This window comes from Camarhynchus parvulus, chromosome 1, assembly GCF_901933205.1.
Source record: "Camarhynchus parvulus chromosome 1, STF_HiC, whole genome shotgun sequence".
NCBI lineage: Eukaryota > Metazoa > Chordata > Aves > Passeriformes > Thraupidae > Camarhynchus > Camarhynchus parvulus.
In genome coordinates, this window is record NC_044571.1 from 5,828,315 (window position 1) to 5,844,414 (window position 16,100).

At 39.9% G+C, this 16,100-nt stretch overlaps 1 protein-coding gene across 1 annotated transcript in view; it reads left to right on the plus strand.

Annotated features, from left to right (window-relative positions):
• The window catches only part of PDXK (pyridoxal kinase), a 50,370-nt gene that overhangs the window by 12,324 nt on the left and 21,946 nt on the right, over positions 1-16,100 (plus strand). The window contains exon 2 of the mRNA XM_030950512.1: positions 10,073-10,134. Coding sequence (XP_030806372.1) covers positions 10,073-10,134 — 62 coding nt within the window. The remainder of the gene's footprint in view (positions 1-10,072; positions 10,135-16,100) is intronic.

A 16,100-nucleotide genomic window follows, 5' to 3' on the forward strand; every position in this document is an offset into this window, starting at 1 on the left:
CATCCACCGGTCAATTGGTCTTGTCTGTGCATTTCTCACTTCTAGTGCTGGTAGCAACAGCCATTGGTTTGGCTGCTGGCTTAGGCTCGCTGTCTGGTTTGGCAGCTGGCTTCGAGCCGGGGTGTTGGCTGCAGCCTGAGTGACTGGGATAGCTGATTTATCTCTCTGTCTCCCTTGTTTTGTCTGCTGCCCCACAGTATCTAACAGAGTGCGATAAGCATTGGCCAGGGCCCAGCTCACTGCAATGATCTTTCTCTCCTTAGGGTCATCCTGGTACTTCTCTTTCAGATATTTCCCCACCTCAGGTGGGTTCTGAATTTGCTCATGGGGAAAATCCCAGACTATAGGGTCAGAGAATTCCTTCAGGATTTGGCCCATATCCTCCCATTTCCCACACCAATTAGGATTTTCCACACCTGGGTCTACTCCTGAGTCAGAGGTCTCATCAGCCCATCTAGAAATCTCAACCCTCATTCTGGAGAAGCAGCAGATTGTATAGAGGAAGGTTACCAGATTGAGTACCAGAAAGATGGTTTCTTTAACATTCAGGGGAAACTGAACATCCTTCAATAGTGATGCAACCGATTCATAGGAGAAGAAGGAAAGCAAAGGCTGAAAAGCCTGATCCCCTGCTGCTCCTCCTCTAACAAACTGGATACATAACCATAGCCACGAACCATTCATACCTGGAGACCCCAGCATGTTTATAAACTTCTTACAAATCATTGCCACCAAGCCCAGCAGGACAGCTATTCTGATCACTGCCCCTCTGATATAAAAACTACGTATTAGGGGCAATACTAAAGCTATTTCCGGATAAGAAAATAAACCTAGGGACCATAGAGGTATTAAAATCTCCAAAAACACTAGGGACCAGAAATGCATGTAACCCTTCACCCCAATAGACATTATGAATTCAAAAAGCATGGCTATTAGCTGCTTTAAACAAACACAGAGTAATGGCAACCAAAATGCAGTCAAAACAGGGTTTTTTTCTACTCTCTCTCGAGCCCCACGTTGGGCGCTAAAGATTTTGTCCTGGTTTAGGGCAAATTTGGTAGAGAATCTCCAAAGGAGGCCCCTTCAGAAAGCAAACCCACACAGCCCCTCCCCCCAACCGGTTTGGGAAGGATTCCTCGGAGAGAAGTGGAAAGAACCTGTTTATTTAACAGGCACAGCACCCCCAGCACACAGAATGAACAGTACAGGATGACACCACTCTGAAAAAGATGACAAATTCAGGAAGTCTCTCTCTGGGGGTGGTTGCTCTGTTACCAGTCCCTCCGGCGCTGGGGCAGCTGCTGCCGGCCACACGGTGCAAGCTCTCGGTGTTCCCAGGTCCCAGTCCAGAGCAGGTTCGAGATGGTCTCAAAAAAAAAAAAAGAGGAGAAACAGTCCAGGAAGAAAATTGAACTGTTTAGCTTAACTAGCTAATGAGCAGGACCAAAAGCAAGCAGAAGCGAAGCAGAAGCAGGAGCGAGAGATCAAAACAAAAAGCAAAAGCAAAAAAGCAAAAGCAGCCCTATGTACTGCCCGTCTCTGTGTCCCTGATAAGAAAAACCCAAACAAAACTTTCACTCTTCAAAGCCAGTCTTAAAGGCATGGAACATAGCATCCTGCAGAAACAGAACATATGAATGGGGATACAAGCATCATAACGTCACCCTAGGACACAACCCAATTCCCTTCAGATGCTCCTCACAAGGCTTCCCCTCCAGACCCTTCACCATCTTCATAGCCCTCCTTTGGATGCTCTCTCATAGCTCAATATCCTTCTTTCATTATGGTGCATTTTTCTCAAGGTCATCTGGTGTATATTTTTACAGTCTGTTTTGTAATTGTCTATTTCTAACCTCAGAACTTGCAATGGTCCATTCATAAATCACCAATAATATGTCCAGCATCCCTGTCCCCAGTTTATTTGCTCTAGTATTTTTATCCTGGCACAATATCCCCCATATCCTAATGATTTTTCTTTGCAGTGCCTTGTCAAGTGTTGCACAAAAATACAACTGTATTATAAGTACAGAATTCTCTTTAGATACTTGGTGTTCCTTATTAAAAGCTCAGAGAAAAAAGAGATTGGGTTAGTCAATAGCAGTTTCAGTTCAGTTTATCAGCCCACGCCAGCAATTATTCCTGTTCACTAATTGTCAGGACATGCCTTTTCTTTTTCCCAAGTTCCTATTTCTTAAACTGAATTAGTGTTTTTACTTTTCTGCAGCCAGTACAATGTATTTTTGTTTTGGTTCAGCAGCAAAGGGAGAAAAGGGAGATGGAAGGAGATGCAGTTAAGTGAAAGAGCTAGCACATAGCGAGAGGCACAAGCTGCAACTGGGAAATTTTTCTTTTTCTCCCACTCCAAATCAGTTTGATAGCAGAAATTCAGCCTTTAAAAACACGTTTCTATGCCATCTCCAGAGTAATACAGTGCAGCAATGATGTTCACTGGAGCTGCAGTGATGGCTGTGTGAGATGAAGTTCCAAACTGTAGGATATTAATGCAAACAGCTTGTAATACAGTGGATACATAGAGCAATTCATGGCCTGACACAGAGGCTTTCTTATTGCAAAGTATTGCTGCCATTACTGGGCAAAAACCACCCCAAACCTCAATTATCTTGTTTGACACGGTAATTTTAACAGTGGTAGTAAAGTTCATTCTGTTAATGTCTTTTAATTAAGATTGCGTTTAATACATATAAAAAAGTTGGAAGGAACAGAATGGTTTTGGTTTATGTGATGCAGCAATGTTTTTTACACAAATAGTCATTCCTAGCTAATTCAGTTTGTGAACTATACACATTCTCTGCTAAAAGTCAGCAATTTGGAGCCTGACCACAAGATTTCTTGAAAATTCCTAGTAAATTGTGTCCAGTTAAGTCTTGCTAACCCCCATAGTTTATGTACCTTTTTGTGCTATAAAAATTTGTCCTTTGACTGATGCCACAGTTGGGGTAAACCTCACAGGCTGCTAATTAAACAATTGGGGTGGGGGGAAATACTTGATTTTGTGTATTTGTATATATTGGAGATGTAAGATTTGCTCTTAAATATTCATTTGTTTTTTAAAATGCTGCTGTGTGCTTTAAATTATATAAATCAAGGTACTGCCCAGTGCTTGGAAAGTTTGACTGGCTTTGAAGCTGAGGACATTTTTTTTTCTTTCTGTAGAGCTCCATGGCTTGTCATGTGCTGCCATTAATTTTTGAAAATTAGAGGCAACTTCACAGTGTGGTGATTAGAGGACTGGATCATCTCTCTTACAAGGAGAGGCTGAGGGGGCTGGGTGGTTTTGGTTCATTTGATGATGTGTGTTATACTTCCTCTTTTTTATACTTTTTTTAGTATTTACTCCTACTGTGGTCTAACTCATCAGTCTGTTACCGTTTGTGGGCACAAAGGGTGGGACATGCCTGGCTTGGATGTTTCATCATTTGAATATTAATTAGAAGAAGAGTCCATAAAAGTTTTACTTGCAAAGTAAAAAGTTTTTGAAGTTTTGCAAAGTTTACTTTGCAAAAGTTTTGCAAAGTTTTATTTTTTCCATAAAAGTTTTACTTGCAAAAAAAGTATCCTGCTACAAAGCAGAGGAGTTGAGGTGCAAGGAATTTAAATGTTATAATTTAAGGAATTTAAGTGTTATAATACAAGGCTGCATTTATTTTGAGGACAACTGGATGCATGAAAGTCAAATCCTCCTTTCAGCAGTGGAGTCTCAAAAGTTCTCTTCTCCTGATCAGCAGAACCTTGTTCCTTCTTACCTTTTAACCATTTTTCTGTGCCCTTTTCCTGTCAAACTGTGTTTCCCTTAGAGATAAACTCATCTTTTAGAGTTGTGAGATTTTAACCTGTGGCACATTTGTAGCTCAGATAATAAAAAAAACCAAGATGCCTTGTGTTCACAATAGAAGAATTTGCATGAATGACTGGCTGAGCTTGATTTACAGCTTCAGCTGCTGACACTTTCCCTGGATTTGTAGTTTACAGACTGGAGAGTCACTCATCTGAGAAAATTGGTTTGGGTGTGTTCTGGTATGGTAAAGCTAGCATTTTCCAGAATTAAGAACTTTGAAGGACCTGAAGATTTTGAATGGAGGTCTTGCCTTCATTCCAGGAAATGTAGATAGCAAATTGTGACCTTGTATCAGGAACATAAATGCTATGGAAGAAACATGTATGCAGGTCTACACAGGGTAGTTTTAAACAAATTTTGGCCGTTTTATTTTCTTACACTGTTCTGATTTTTTCCCTCTGCCTTTTCCTCATTCCAGATTTTTCCTCTAACTTGAGCTGCATTACTGCTTCATGGTTTTAATTTCAAACCTGAAAATGAAACACCACTGGAGGCACAAAGCAAGTGCCCTAAGAGGGCAATATATACCAGTCATGTTGCAGAGTAGAGAGGTGGTTTTAATTCAATTTCATTCTTGCAGAACTAGGTCATTGTTCTCTAAGGTTGTTTAAATTAAGTACAAACTAAAACATTGTAGTTAAATTGGTCCATTGGTCATTTAACAGCAAAGGATGTATTATTTTTACTGTCAAAGCTGGCATAGTTAATAGTGTAAACATAGAGTACCCCTGGGCTTTATCCTTAGAGCCAGAACTTTATGTTGGGGAGCTGGTGGTGATATTTTGTGTGATTTTACACATGGAGCTCTACAATGGATAAAACTGAGGTTTTTGTCAGTAATTGTGTCACTGATGAGGGAGTGACCCAGGCTGGAAGGGACCTCAGGAGTCTCTGGCTCAAAGCTTGGGCAGCCCTAAGTTCAGGCTGCTCAGGGGTTTTTCCTCCTTGGGTCTTGAAAACCCCAATGACAGCAACTCCCAGAGCATCTCAGCCCCCTCTAAGTCCCCTTTCTCTGAATAGGTACATATAATGCATTGGAAATTGGGAAATATTTTTGATGCGTTTTTTTTTCAAATGTTTAGTACCCTGAAAGCCACTAAAACTTACTTCAGTTCAGATGTTTCTGTAATTTAAGTGACAGTTTTTCTCACACACTTAGGAGATATAAGATATTTCTCTCTTTAAAAAAACCTCATAATATGTTTTTCTTCCCCAAACTGCATACAAACAATGAAAAAAGGAGAATTTCTTGAGTACTACAAAGTGTGTGACATTGGAAATATGCCTTTTCCCCCTGCAGGAGCATAGTAAAGCTGCAATACAAATTTAAACAGAAGCAGTTCAGTAACAGCCTTTCACATTTCTCAGAGTAAATAAAATTATTAAATGAGAAATTATATTAATATTTACTCTGAGGCAGAGCTAATCTTTGAAGTTAACAGTTTTCTGACTCAAGTGGTGTTAATAATCAGATCCCAAATAGGATTAGGAGGTAGAAATGAGTACCTTTATTTGTCTCCAAGCCATTGATATATAATGTAGATTACACAAATATAAACATAAAGGTTGGCAATCATTAAAACTGAATTTCAGATGTTGCATTTGCTTCAAAATCTTCCTTCTCTTTTCTCTGTTGCTACACTCACTCACGATTTTCCATACTGTGAAATGGTTTTCTTCCTGTTTTTCAGCCTCCCTTTTACGTAACAACTGAGGCTCTCCTCGGGACTGTATATTTGTAATATTTGATTTCTAACAGTCTTAGGCAATGGTTTGTTGTGGTGATGAAGTAACACATTTTAGTGTTCATGTGGTTGAAATGTTTTCTGGAAGGAATGGGAAGAGAAACTGTAAATTTTAAACAAAGCTGAAATTAGGGCAGTGGCAAAGTCCAAAGGGTTGCATGATTAGAGTGAGCCATAACTGAGATCCAGCTGTTTATGTAATTTACCCAATTCAAGACATTTTTTGTCTGTCTGGGCCTTTAGGTTGCTCTACTAGTGAAATAACTGGCATCTCTTGTAAAATTTTAATCCTGAGGGAGACCCATTTCTTGGCTTTTTATTTCAAGCTTAATGGCTGGATAAAAGTTCAAATTACTTCTGTGCTTTTTGGAAAACTAGGCTGTCTGTTTTCCAAAAGAGCCAACACCTTTAGATGTTGTCCATGTATTTTGAAGTCTCTTCCTTTCTTGTGTGTTGATGTTCCCCTTCAGTATTTGCTGTTTTTAGAGATGCATTTGGGTAGTTCTCTAGACCACATCCCTGCCCTGGTCCCATTTTCTCTTTGCAAGGCTGGGAAAGCACTTGGGGGAAGAACTGGATGAGATTTTTTTCCTTCCCTTCAGTTACCTGTGATGAGGAACTCAGCTGAATCTGATGTCATGCATAATGTGCTTTGTGCTGATTGTTTCTTCTCATGTGTTCTGCTCTGCTGTGTGTATTTGGATTTAGTCTTGCAAATATTTTTCTGAAATGTGTTACTCAGATCTGCCAGCCAAACCTTCCAAGCACAGAACTCCTCCAGTTTTAATGTTTTGTGATTTAATTTTAGAAGTATAACAGCTCTGCCTCTTTTATTTGAAGATACTTGAAAAATACATTGAATTTGCTCATTTTCCTTTAAGATCTCAATTGCAAATATCACTGTGTGATGTGATCCAGGCAAACTATGGTTTGGGTGTTAGGAAGAACAACATCTGACACGTGCTTAGACTGCAGGCTGAGAGATTTAGGATGGACTCAACCATTTTTTTACTTGGAAAAACACTTATCATCCTTACCCACATTGGCTCTGGGTTTGGATTTGCTCTGGGTTTGGATTTGCTCAAGCTTTCCTGTTCTGTGGGCAAATGATACTTACACAGGGTGACAGCAGAGTGTAGAAATTTGGAATTATTCTCTCCTGGAGAGCCTGTAGGGGAGCAGATCATCCAGGTCAGGAGATGTGTGTGATCAAACAGGACTTGTTCTGCCACAGGCAAACTCCAAGTGGGGTGAGTCCTTCAGTTTATTTACACAGAGGTACAAGGAACACATGTGTGTGTACACAAGCAAGAAATTTTATATATTGAGTTTAGTTCTGTTTTGAATTTTTACTTTCTGGTAGTTTTCTGAAGAAAAGGTTTATTCTTACTGGTTTATTGCAGTAGGAAAATTGTTATATCCTACTAAATACATATTTTCAGGTCATAGTTGCTACTTTTGTGTGCAAACATGAGAGATTGACTCTTTTTTTGATTTGTCTCATTCAATTCATTTGCTCTGATCTCAGTTTTCAAGGTCTGTACATACAAAAATAATGTATTTCTAATTAGTTAACTTTCACTTAATATTTATTTAACCTCTGGTTTGAGCAGAAATTTTTAATTAATTAAAAAAACTCTCCAAACCAGTGCTTTTAGTTAGGTTTGCCCAAGGAATTAAAAGTGTGAGTATGTATTAAAAAGGATTAACAAGACATCTTTGGAACAAAATTCCCTTTGTAAGCAAGGAAAGTGTCCATCACTCAGAGCGTCAGAAACTGTCTCTGATGTCCTTCAGGTGTGAAGGATGACAGTCACTAACACTGCTTTTTAACTGTTGGTTGGAGGAAGAAAACAACACTTCCTTATCCACTAGAAACTATCAGGTTGTTAAAATGAATTATGCAAACCAAAATAAAGACACAGTTTTTTCTCTAGTCCTAGAAGAGGTGGTTGCTGTGAAAAGCTGCTTTTATCACCTCAATCCTGTTTTCAGGTTGTCTGATGGTGACTAAATTCTGTAGGACTTTTAAATGCAGTTTGCCTTGAAAACAAACACAACTTGGCTTAACATGGCTTCAGCATTCTTTTTGTTTATTTTACGACTAATGCTAAGCCTAGGCCTTAGCAAGCACCTTTATAAAAGGGAAATGGTTTGGGGTAACTGTGAGTTATTTTAAGAGTTGAATCAGGTTTCAAAATTGGGTGTGTTAGATTTCAGTCATACTTGTTTATTAAAAACAAAACTTTGGAGGAAACTGGAAACTGTGACAGAGTAGACTAATACCAGTAAGTGATTTTCACTGAGACCTTGAAAGGTTTTTTTTAGCCTGTTTTGGACTGATGAGAAAAGTGAGAATATCAAGGTCCCTTGCAGAATTTGAGCTGTCTGTGGCTTTTCATCTCCTCTCCAAAGCACTTTATTTACTGTTTTACCAACTGTACAGCCAAGCTAACCTGGCACCTGACTATCTCCAAGAGATGTGGCCTCCCTTGTACTTTTCCATCTTTTGGTTGAAGCAGATTAACTGGCCAAAACAAACCAAAAATCCCTAATCCTGTGGAAAACTTGGCTGAGAAATCAGATAACTGGTGCTGGGGAAGACACAAAAGAAGGACTGCATGTTTTGGTGGCCATCATCTGGGACAGTGCTGGCCAGTGATGTAGAACTGCCCTGCCTGCAGCAGCGCCTGCTCTCCTTCCCTAAAGCACTGAGTGAAAACCTGATTAGTCAGTAAATCACTGCAAGTGTGTTCTGCAATCTTAGGGTTTAAGTAGTTGGAGAGACATGATCTGAATACTGAAGAGAAAATGAATTAATTCACAGTTATTGCCAAAATACTTTAAGGAAGTAACAATTTACATTTGTTCATTACAGGGAGGGGAGTTGATTATGGGGTGATAATCTGGTTAGAGGCCATGTTCCCTTTTATTTGCTTGAAAAGCATGTCCAGACATCAAGGTTAAGGTCATAACAGTGTTGTCAGTTCCCTACTGTTCAGTTCCTGGGACTTTAAAATAAAATCCACCAAGGTGAAACAAGAACCTGGGGGGAGCATAGGTGCTGAGCTTAATTTGAACCTGGTCAGGTTGAGGTAACCCACCATTCTGTGTACCACTAATCCAAAATTACTTTGCTTTCTGGTGAGGAGGGAACAGAAACCTTTATTAACTATTGAAATAAGAGATTTATTCTACAAAGAATGGATGTGAGCTGTGAAACAACAGAACAGTAGCACCTGCAGGCAGAAGGAACAAACCTGTCACAGCACGTAGCTTCATCTTGTAGCCAGGTATTGGAATGAAGGGCTTATCCCAGGGAAGGTACAGGCACAGGGAAGGCCTGATGTCTGGCACCAGGCACACAAAAGGGTTTTAATCTGTGAGAAGGAGTTGCCTTCACGACCAAAAAGGGAGAGGAGTGAGTCTGCCTGGAAAACGTGACTGGCAAAGCTTTGTTCGCTCACTCCCCCCTCCCAGCAAATTGCCTGAAAGAGGATCATGCAGAGTGGTGCATCATTCCTGTTATCTCCCAGTGTGACTCACTGAGCCATACATAGCAGCACTTCTTTTGAGGAGATTTCTTACTCAGAGCAGGCTGGATGAGGAAACAAAGACTCGGCTGTCAGACTGTTAATGTCACTTTTGCATTAGAATTCCTTGCGTGACACAGAAAAATGTCTAAAAATGGCTTGACTAGCAGTGCCTGTCTGTATTAAACAGGTATTGTCAGGTTAAAAATCCTCATTAGTTTTCTACTGATTGGACGCTCTTATTTTCATATTATTTGTATATTTTTGGGTGACAAGAATGTTTGTTGATTGCACCAGGAAATTATTGGGTATTTCAGTATTTGGATTGCTGGTAAGGCAATGTAGCAGGTGGCTTTCAGAGCATGCTTTAGGCTTTTTTTTATTCTGTGTTTGTTTCTCCCTTGTATTGCCTAATCATACCCCAAATTAATTCTCTGTGACTTCTTTCTGTTTCTCTTTTAGTTGTAAAGGAACTGGTTGTGACATCCAAGTGTGGCTTGTAGTATTGATCCCTTTTAAGATCCCTCTGTCCTCCTCTTAGAAGAATTGGTTTTCTGGAATGCCAACAGCATCATCCCACCATATTGTGCATTAATTTAGTACCTTGTACTTCTTTTCTTGCCAAGAAATGCCAGCCAAGGCTTTCTTCAAGGTTTCAGTGCTTGCTGCTGGAGCAGCCTCTCTGGCCTTATCCCCAGATGAACTCCAGCCTCAGCATCCTCAGCTGTGTTTTTCTGGTGCTGTTGCCAGTGGCATTTTTGTTCCCTGTTGGTTGCTGTAGTAGAGCACTGTGCTCTTTGTTTATGTTGCATGTTTGTTGACTTGGCTCCCAAGATTTTTAAGTATGCACTGGCAATCCAGGAGTTCTTCCCCGTGTTCTGTGATGTGGGTAATGTGTTAACAAAGTTGTGTTAGTAAAAGAAATATTCCTGTGTTCTGTTACAGGTTTTGGGATTTGAAGTTGACACGGTGAACTCTGTCCAGTTTTCAAACCACACAGGTAAAATTTTACAGATCTACTCCACACTCCCTGAACTCACTCAGCATGGGGCTCACCTCATCCCATGGCAGTGGAGAGGAAATTGGTCTTATGTAAAGACATAAGACTCTTTGGGAGCCACAAACCAGTTAAAGAGGACATTGGTCTTATATCTTCACAATAGAGGATGGAAATGTAATTTTCATGTTTTTATTCAAGTCTCTCAGAAGCCTGAAGATGGGAGTAGGATGGATGTGGTAATGTCCATTTCTGCCCTTCAGAGGGTGAGTTTCTTTTGTTAGGCAGTGATCTAATTAAGTCAGATAGTGAAATAACACAAATACAGCCATTTACACAGCCAAGCGTGTGAACAAAGGAGTCTTCAAATTGTTTTTCTGTGAATTATGGCTCTATGAGAGTCACCATCACATTATCAAATCAAACATCAGAAAAATACAGAGATAGATGCAATGTTTCCTCACTATGTGCCCATTTAGGTACTATCAAGTATCCCAAAATCTCATTTTGGTGGGAGGAAAGGCCTTAATACCTTTGGGTGTATTTTTATTTAAGTTCTAAGCCTGAATGCAGTGCACTCACCTAATATGTTCAAACTTCCTAATACTCACAGTGCTAGAGGACTTGATTTTTTAAAAGAAACCTGAAATTTATGTTTATTTTAGCAATACCTTTCACCCATAAAGGAGCTCCAAGTGATTTGTTATTTTTGCATCACTGGAGACTCATGTCTTGGTGGTGGCAGGTTGTTTGAGAGGAGAGCTACTCTGGACAGAGAAAATCTATAGGTGTCTTCAGAAAATAATCTGGGAGTGAATTCTGGCTTTAACATCTTGGAAAAGAGCAGAAGTTGTTTCTGACAAAGAAAAAAGGCAAAAGTTGAGGTACTTTTTTAGTATCTCTACAGGTGCCGCTCTATTAATAAACTACTAATTTTGAAACAGAGATCAGACTCTGTTCATGCAGCTTTCAAAAGGTTGTAAGATAACTATCATGGAGGGAATTTAGTGTCACATTGGGAAGAAAAAATTAATGTTTCAAAGCTGGCTTTAAAGCTATCTCTGCTTGTTGAGGAAGGGCACACAAAAGGTAATAATTAAACAAGGGAATGAGGCCTTTCCTAGCTTAGGCAAAAATCTGCTTATTTTGCTTGTACCCTTTGGCACAGTACAAAGGTTCTCTTGTGTTTTTCAAAGATACTTAGGTGTGACTTCTGTTTTATTTAAAGAATTTATTTAGTTTTGGAGTTTGGTGTTTTCTGTTGTTTAGTTTCAATAGCTGGGTAAAACTATTGTAATCTTCCAGAAATTAAGCAATTTTTTCATGTCAAATTATTCAGTGCTTGAAATGCATGAGCACGTGTTGTTTGTTGGCTTTTTGTTTCAAGATTAAATCAGCTTTATAGGGCACTGCAAGAGCTTAATAGAGGTTTTATAGACCATAAACTGAATGTGTCTCAAGATGGGAAAATTACATTACCAGTAGGGTGACCAGATTCTTAAAACAAAAAAGATAGAAGATTTTAAATTTGTTTTTAATGGTATCACAGCCAAGGAAAGGTTACCAGTGTTTCATTCAAGGTTTGGCAGACAGTGGAAGGAACATTAAATTTGTGGTTCCTCGTCCCACATGAAGACCAAAATGAGCATCCCAAATTCCAAAATATCTCAGCTCTCACAAGTCTTTAAAATACTGGAACTACTCCTGATATTTAGGAGTCACTTTCTTTTGGTTTGGTTTGGATTTTTGGGGGTTTGGTTTTTGGGGGTTTTTTGTTTGGTTGGTTGTTGGTTTGGGGGGTTTTTGTTTTTTGTGGTTTTTTGGTTTGTTTGGTTTGTGGTTTTTTTGGGGTTTTTTTTGGGGGTTTTTTTTGTTGGTTTTTTTTTTTCTTGTTTGGTTGGTTTTGGTTTTGTTCTTTTTACTGAATCTGTTAAAAAATTCCAAAGTTTGCCTCACAACCTCATGGTTTTGGGAAGCAAAGCTTGTGTCTGGCACTGTCCTGCAATACACAGGCATTGTGTGCAGGGTGAGTGGGTGAAGGTAACTTATTTTCCTAAAAAACAAAATTTTACAAGAACCATTTCTGTTATCATCATCAAAGCTGGAGGACAAACTCCTCCTTAAAAATCTGGCTGTGAACTTTAGTTTCTGGAAGAATGCCAGAGGAGCACAGGTGGAAGAATGTGTGGGGTTTGGACATGGTATCCTTTCTTTCCTTCTTCCCCTGTTTTTAAATTTGGAATTAGCAGCAAATAAAATGCAGAGAGAATTTATGACTAACAACCTTTGGTGAATCATTATTGCTCTTTTTTTGCCCTGTCTACAAATTAGTAAGATACCACAGGCCTCTTTCTGCTGACTCCTGCTCAGAAAATGCAGCTTTCTTTAGTCTCTGATAATCCTGAAATTTGGAAAATGTGCTTTGAATCAGTGCCCCTGGGAGAAGAGTTTGTCGTGTTGCTTCGTGAGGAACTTCAGTGATTAGAGTGACTCACACTTGAGTGGCATCATGCTGCACATACAAATAAAAGAAGCTGTCGTGCAGCCTATTAAGATTGTTCTCTTTATGCTATATTAATATACTCTTTGCAGAAGCATCACCTCATATGATGTGCAAAAATAAAAACCTGGATTTATTTTTAATTGTATAATTGATGTTCTTTGGAGTGCCTTTTTAATTCTGCAGTGATTTCCAGTTCTGTTTCTCATTGGTAGGTTCATTTTAAGCAATAATGTGCTTACTCTGCCCTCCAAATCCTACCTTTGAAACAGCTCTGGAACAAATAGCCTGGGGTTTTTTTGTTACTTTTCCTTTTATTCTTGAGCACGTTTGACTTCCACTTAGTGGGTGTGCAGTAGGTGGCTGGGTTGGCTGGTAGGTCTAAGACATGAGGAATTACAATTATATCTTGATGTGATTGTGCACAGTCTGCCCACCCAGGTGATTCATTCACCCCTGTGTGTGCAGGGCAGAAAGAAAAGATCTCCACTTGTGTCTGACACTGATAACATTTTACTCCCACTCTGTGACCAGCTATAAAAAATCCAGTGGGGAATTTGGTACTTCATTTCTGCTTTTGTTGAAGGCCTCCTGGTGGCTGCAGATGAGTCATGTGCTCAGAGCAGGTTGTCTGCTGGAGTGTGCAATGTGAATTTTGTGACACAGCTGGGCCCACATTGCCTGTCCATCATGAGCCTTAAACACTACAACTTTCTTCCTTTTTCCCATGTGAAATTCTTTGTTACTGGAGTCCCTTGGAATAGTTTTGCAGGGAGCACAACAGGAAGAACTCAGACCTCAGAACAGAATGTTCTGGGTTGGAAAACAAAGAAATCTTACATGCTTTGCTATACTGAAGTGCTAGCTTGTTTTTCTGTTGCTGTGTTGGTCAGTTGGTTGGTTTTTTTTTTCCTTCTGATAGGCCTGGTAATTTCATTTTCTTTCTTCCTTGTTTTTGAAAGTAATTAAGAGGATTATAAATACAATCCAAAGGGGAAAAAAACAGCAGAGGAAGGCAAGTACGTAAATTTATCTTGGGGGAAGTATTAGCTGCCTCTCTTGGTTGTGGTTTTTGTTACTTTATTTATTTTTCATACCAATGTCCAATGAACCAGGACATTTCCTTGGAGACTGATGAATATGTTCATCATTTTAGTGACACGAGATGTTGTATCTTACTTGTTTGTCATTGCCTTATCTGCTAAAAGCTAAAAATAGATAGCATGTAATTGCAATAAAAGATAATAACCCAGGCAGAAGGGGTGTAAGGTTATTTAAGTGTTTATGTTCATCTGTGTGTTTAAAATTATTACAGACATGGGAGGCAAATGCAGTCTGAGCAAGTGGGGTTTTGAAGAGCTGTGTCATGATTTGCAGTGTTCTCTCTGCTCTCTCAGACCAGCACTGAGGGGAATTATTTGGTGGTTTTGTACCCAAAACAAGGAAGACAGCTTTCTTCCTTTCTGCCTTTCCCCTTTCAAGATAGTCCCTCTTCCTGGGACCCCATCCTCCAGTTCATGGAACCCTTTTTGAACATGAGTAACTGGCTTTTTCTTCTCTTTCTGCTTTTTAGTGTTACATTCTGCCAGGAAAGTAGGATAAATGCAGGATCATGGGATTTGCCCCTTCTGTTTGTCATGTTACATGAAATTACCCTGGGGAAAGGACATAGGGGTGTTCTCATCTTGCTGCCAGTTTTGATTTGGTTTGGTGAACATAATTCAGTTCCTAGTGACATCACAGTTCTCTGCAGCTCCAGTGAAGTCATTCCCTTTTATTTTTAGTGTCCCAATAGCTGGGGCTTCCCTGAGAGCTTCCCTAGGGCTGTGTTTTTAACTCTGGCTGTTGTGTAGTTAGACTTCAGGTTGTGTTACACATTACCAGATAATTAAAAGGATCTTCAATGACCTGTGGAAGTCATTGCTGCAGAGCTCAGACAATGTCCCTGCCCCATGTGGGTGACACCAACTCCAGAGATTAGCTGGGCTGCTGCCTAAAGTTGAGTTTTTGTATTTATTTCTCTCCCTCAGTGGAGGATCAGTGTAACATGAACCCTGTGCACTGACCATTTAAGACAGCTTGACATGGGAAGCTGAACTTTTGGTTAAGTAGTGAATTTACAGGGTCTTTGTAGGAATGGCTCCTGAAAGTATCCAGGTTGCCGGGGCAATCTGTCATAGTTATTTTTATGGCAATTTGTAAGATAAATATCGGCATTTTTTGCCTTGATTCCGGGTGAAAAGCACCCCCAGTTTCCTTGGTGGCCCCAGTGGAAGAACTCTGCTATTGTAAATGCGGGCAACCTGACCAGGGGAGAGAATGATGCATCTGACTCCATGTTCTCAGAAAGCTAATTTATTACTTTATTATACTATATTATATTAAAAAATACTATACTATACTAAAGAATACAGAAAGGATACTTACTGAATGCTGAAAAGATAATAATGAAAACTCCTGACTCTTTCCAGAGCCCCGACACAGCTTGGCCCCAGTTGGCCAAAGAGTGAAAACAACTCACACCAGAATCCAATCAGGCAATCAATCACCTTTGAGTAAACAATCTCCAAACACATTCCACATGAGCACAACACAGGAGAAGCAGATGGGATAAGACTTGTTTTCCTTTTTTCTCTGAGGCCTCTTGCTGCCTTTCAGCTTCGCAGGAGAAAAAACCCTGGGCATGTTCAGAGAATGTGAATGCCACACTCTGTTGTGTCCCTTTACTGGCTTTTCAGTGCTACAGAGGCTGGGGAAGAGGAGAGGACAGATTATTTCTGTGTGATGATGCAGATGTGACACAACAAATATCTACATTTGTGTTAAGTAAACCAAGCCCTGGATTTACATGCACTCAGGGGTTCTTCACAACAGAAATCCCTTACTTTGTCCCTTTCTTCACAGGGGCTTTGTGAGCAGCGTTTTCCTGGGTGGCTGATGTGAGTCAGGCCCCCAGCCAGCTGGCAGCAAGTTGTGTTTTAGAGGCTTGGCCTTTGTGAGCTGAGGAGAGCAAAATGATCCATCTGCTCACCATACCATGGGTCTGTTTGCATTCACAAGAAGGAAATCTGAAAAATGTGCTTATCCAAGGCTCTAGGCACCTTTTGGCAGTCACTCTAATAAGTCAGTTTAGAGTGATAATCAAAGCCAACAGTTTTCATCTCAGAATTTTCTAACTGCAAGAGCAGAAGTTAAAACAAACAAAATACCATTGTCTTTACACAGGGGAGCTATGGGAGAGGATACCTCACTTAACCTTTCGGCTTTTCCTCATTCCAGTTAATAAAAAGATAAGCTTTTTGACAAAATGTGAATTTATGGAGATTGAAAGAGTTAAATTGTGGATTCCTCATCCAATATCCTGGAGGAAGCCCCATTCTTACATACAGAGGAGTGATTGGTGCATCTAGATGGGCAGGCTTTGCTGACAAGGTGCAAGGTGCATTTACATTTTTCAACAAATGCTGAG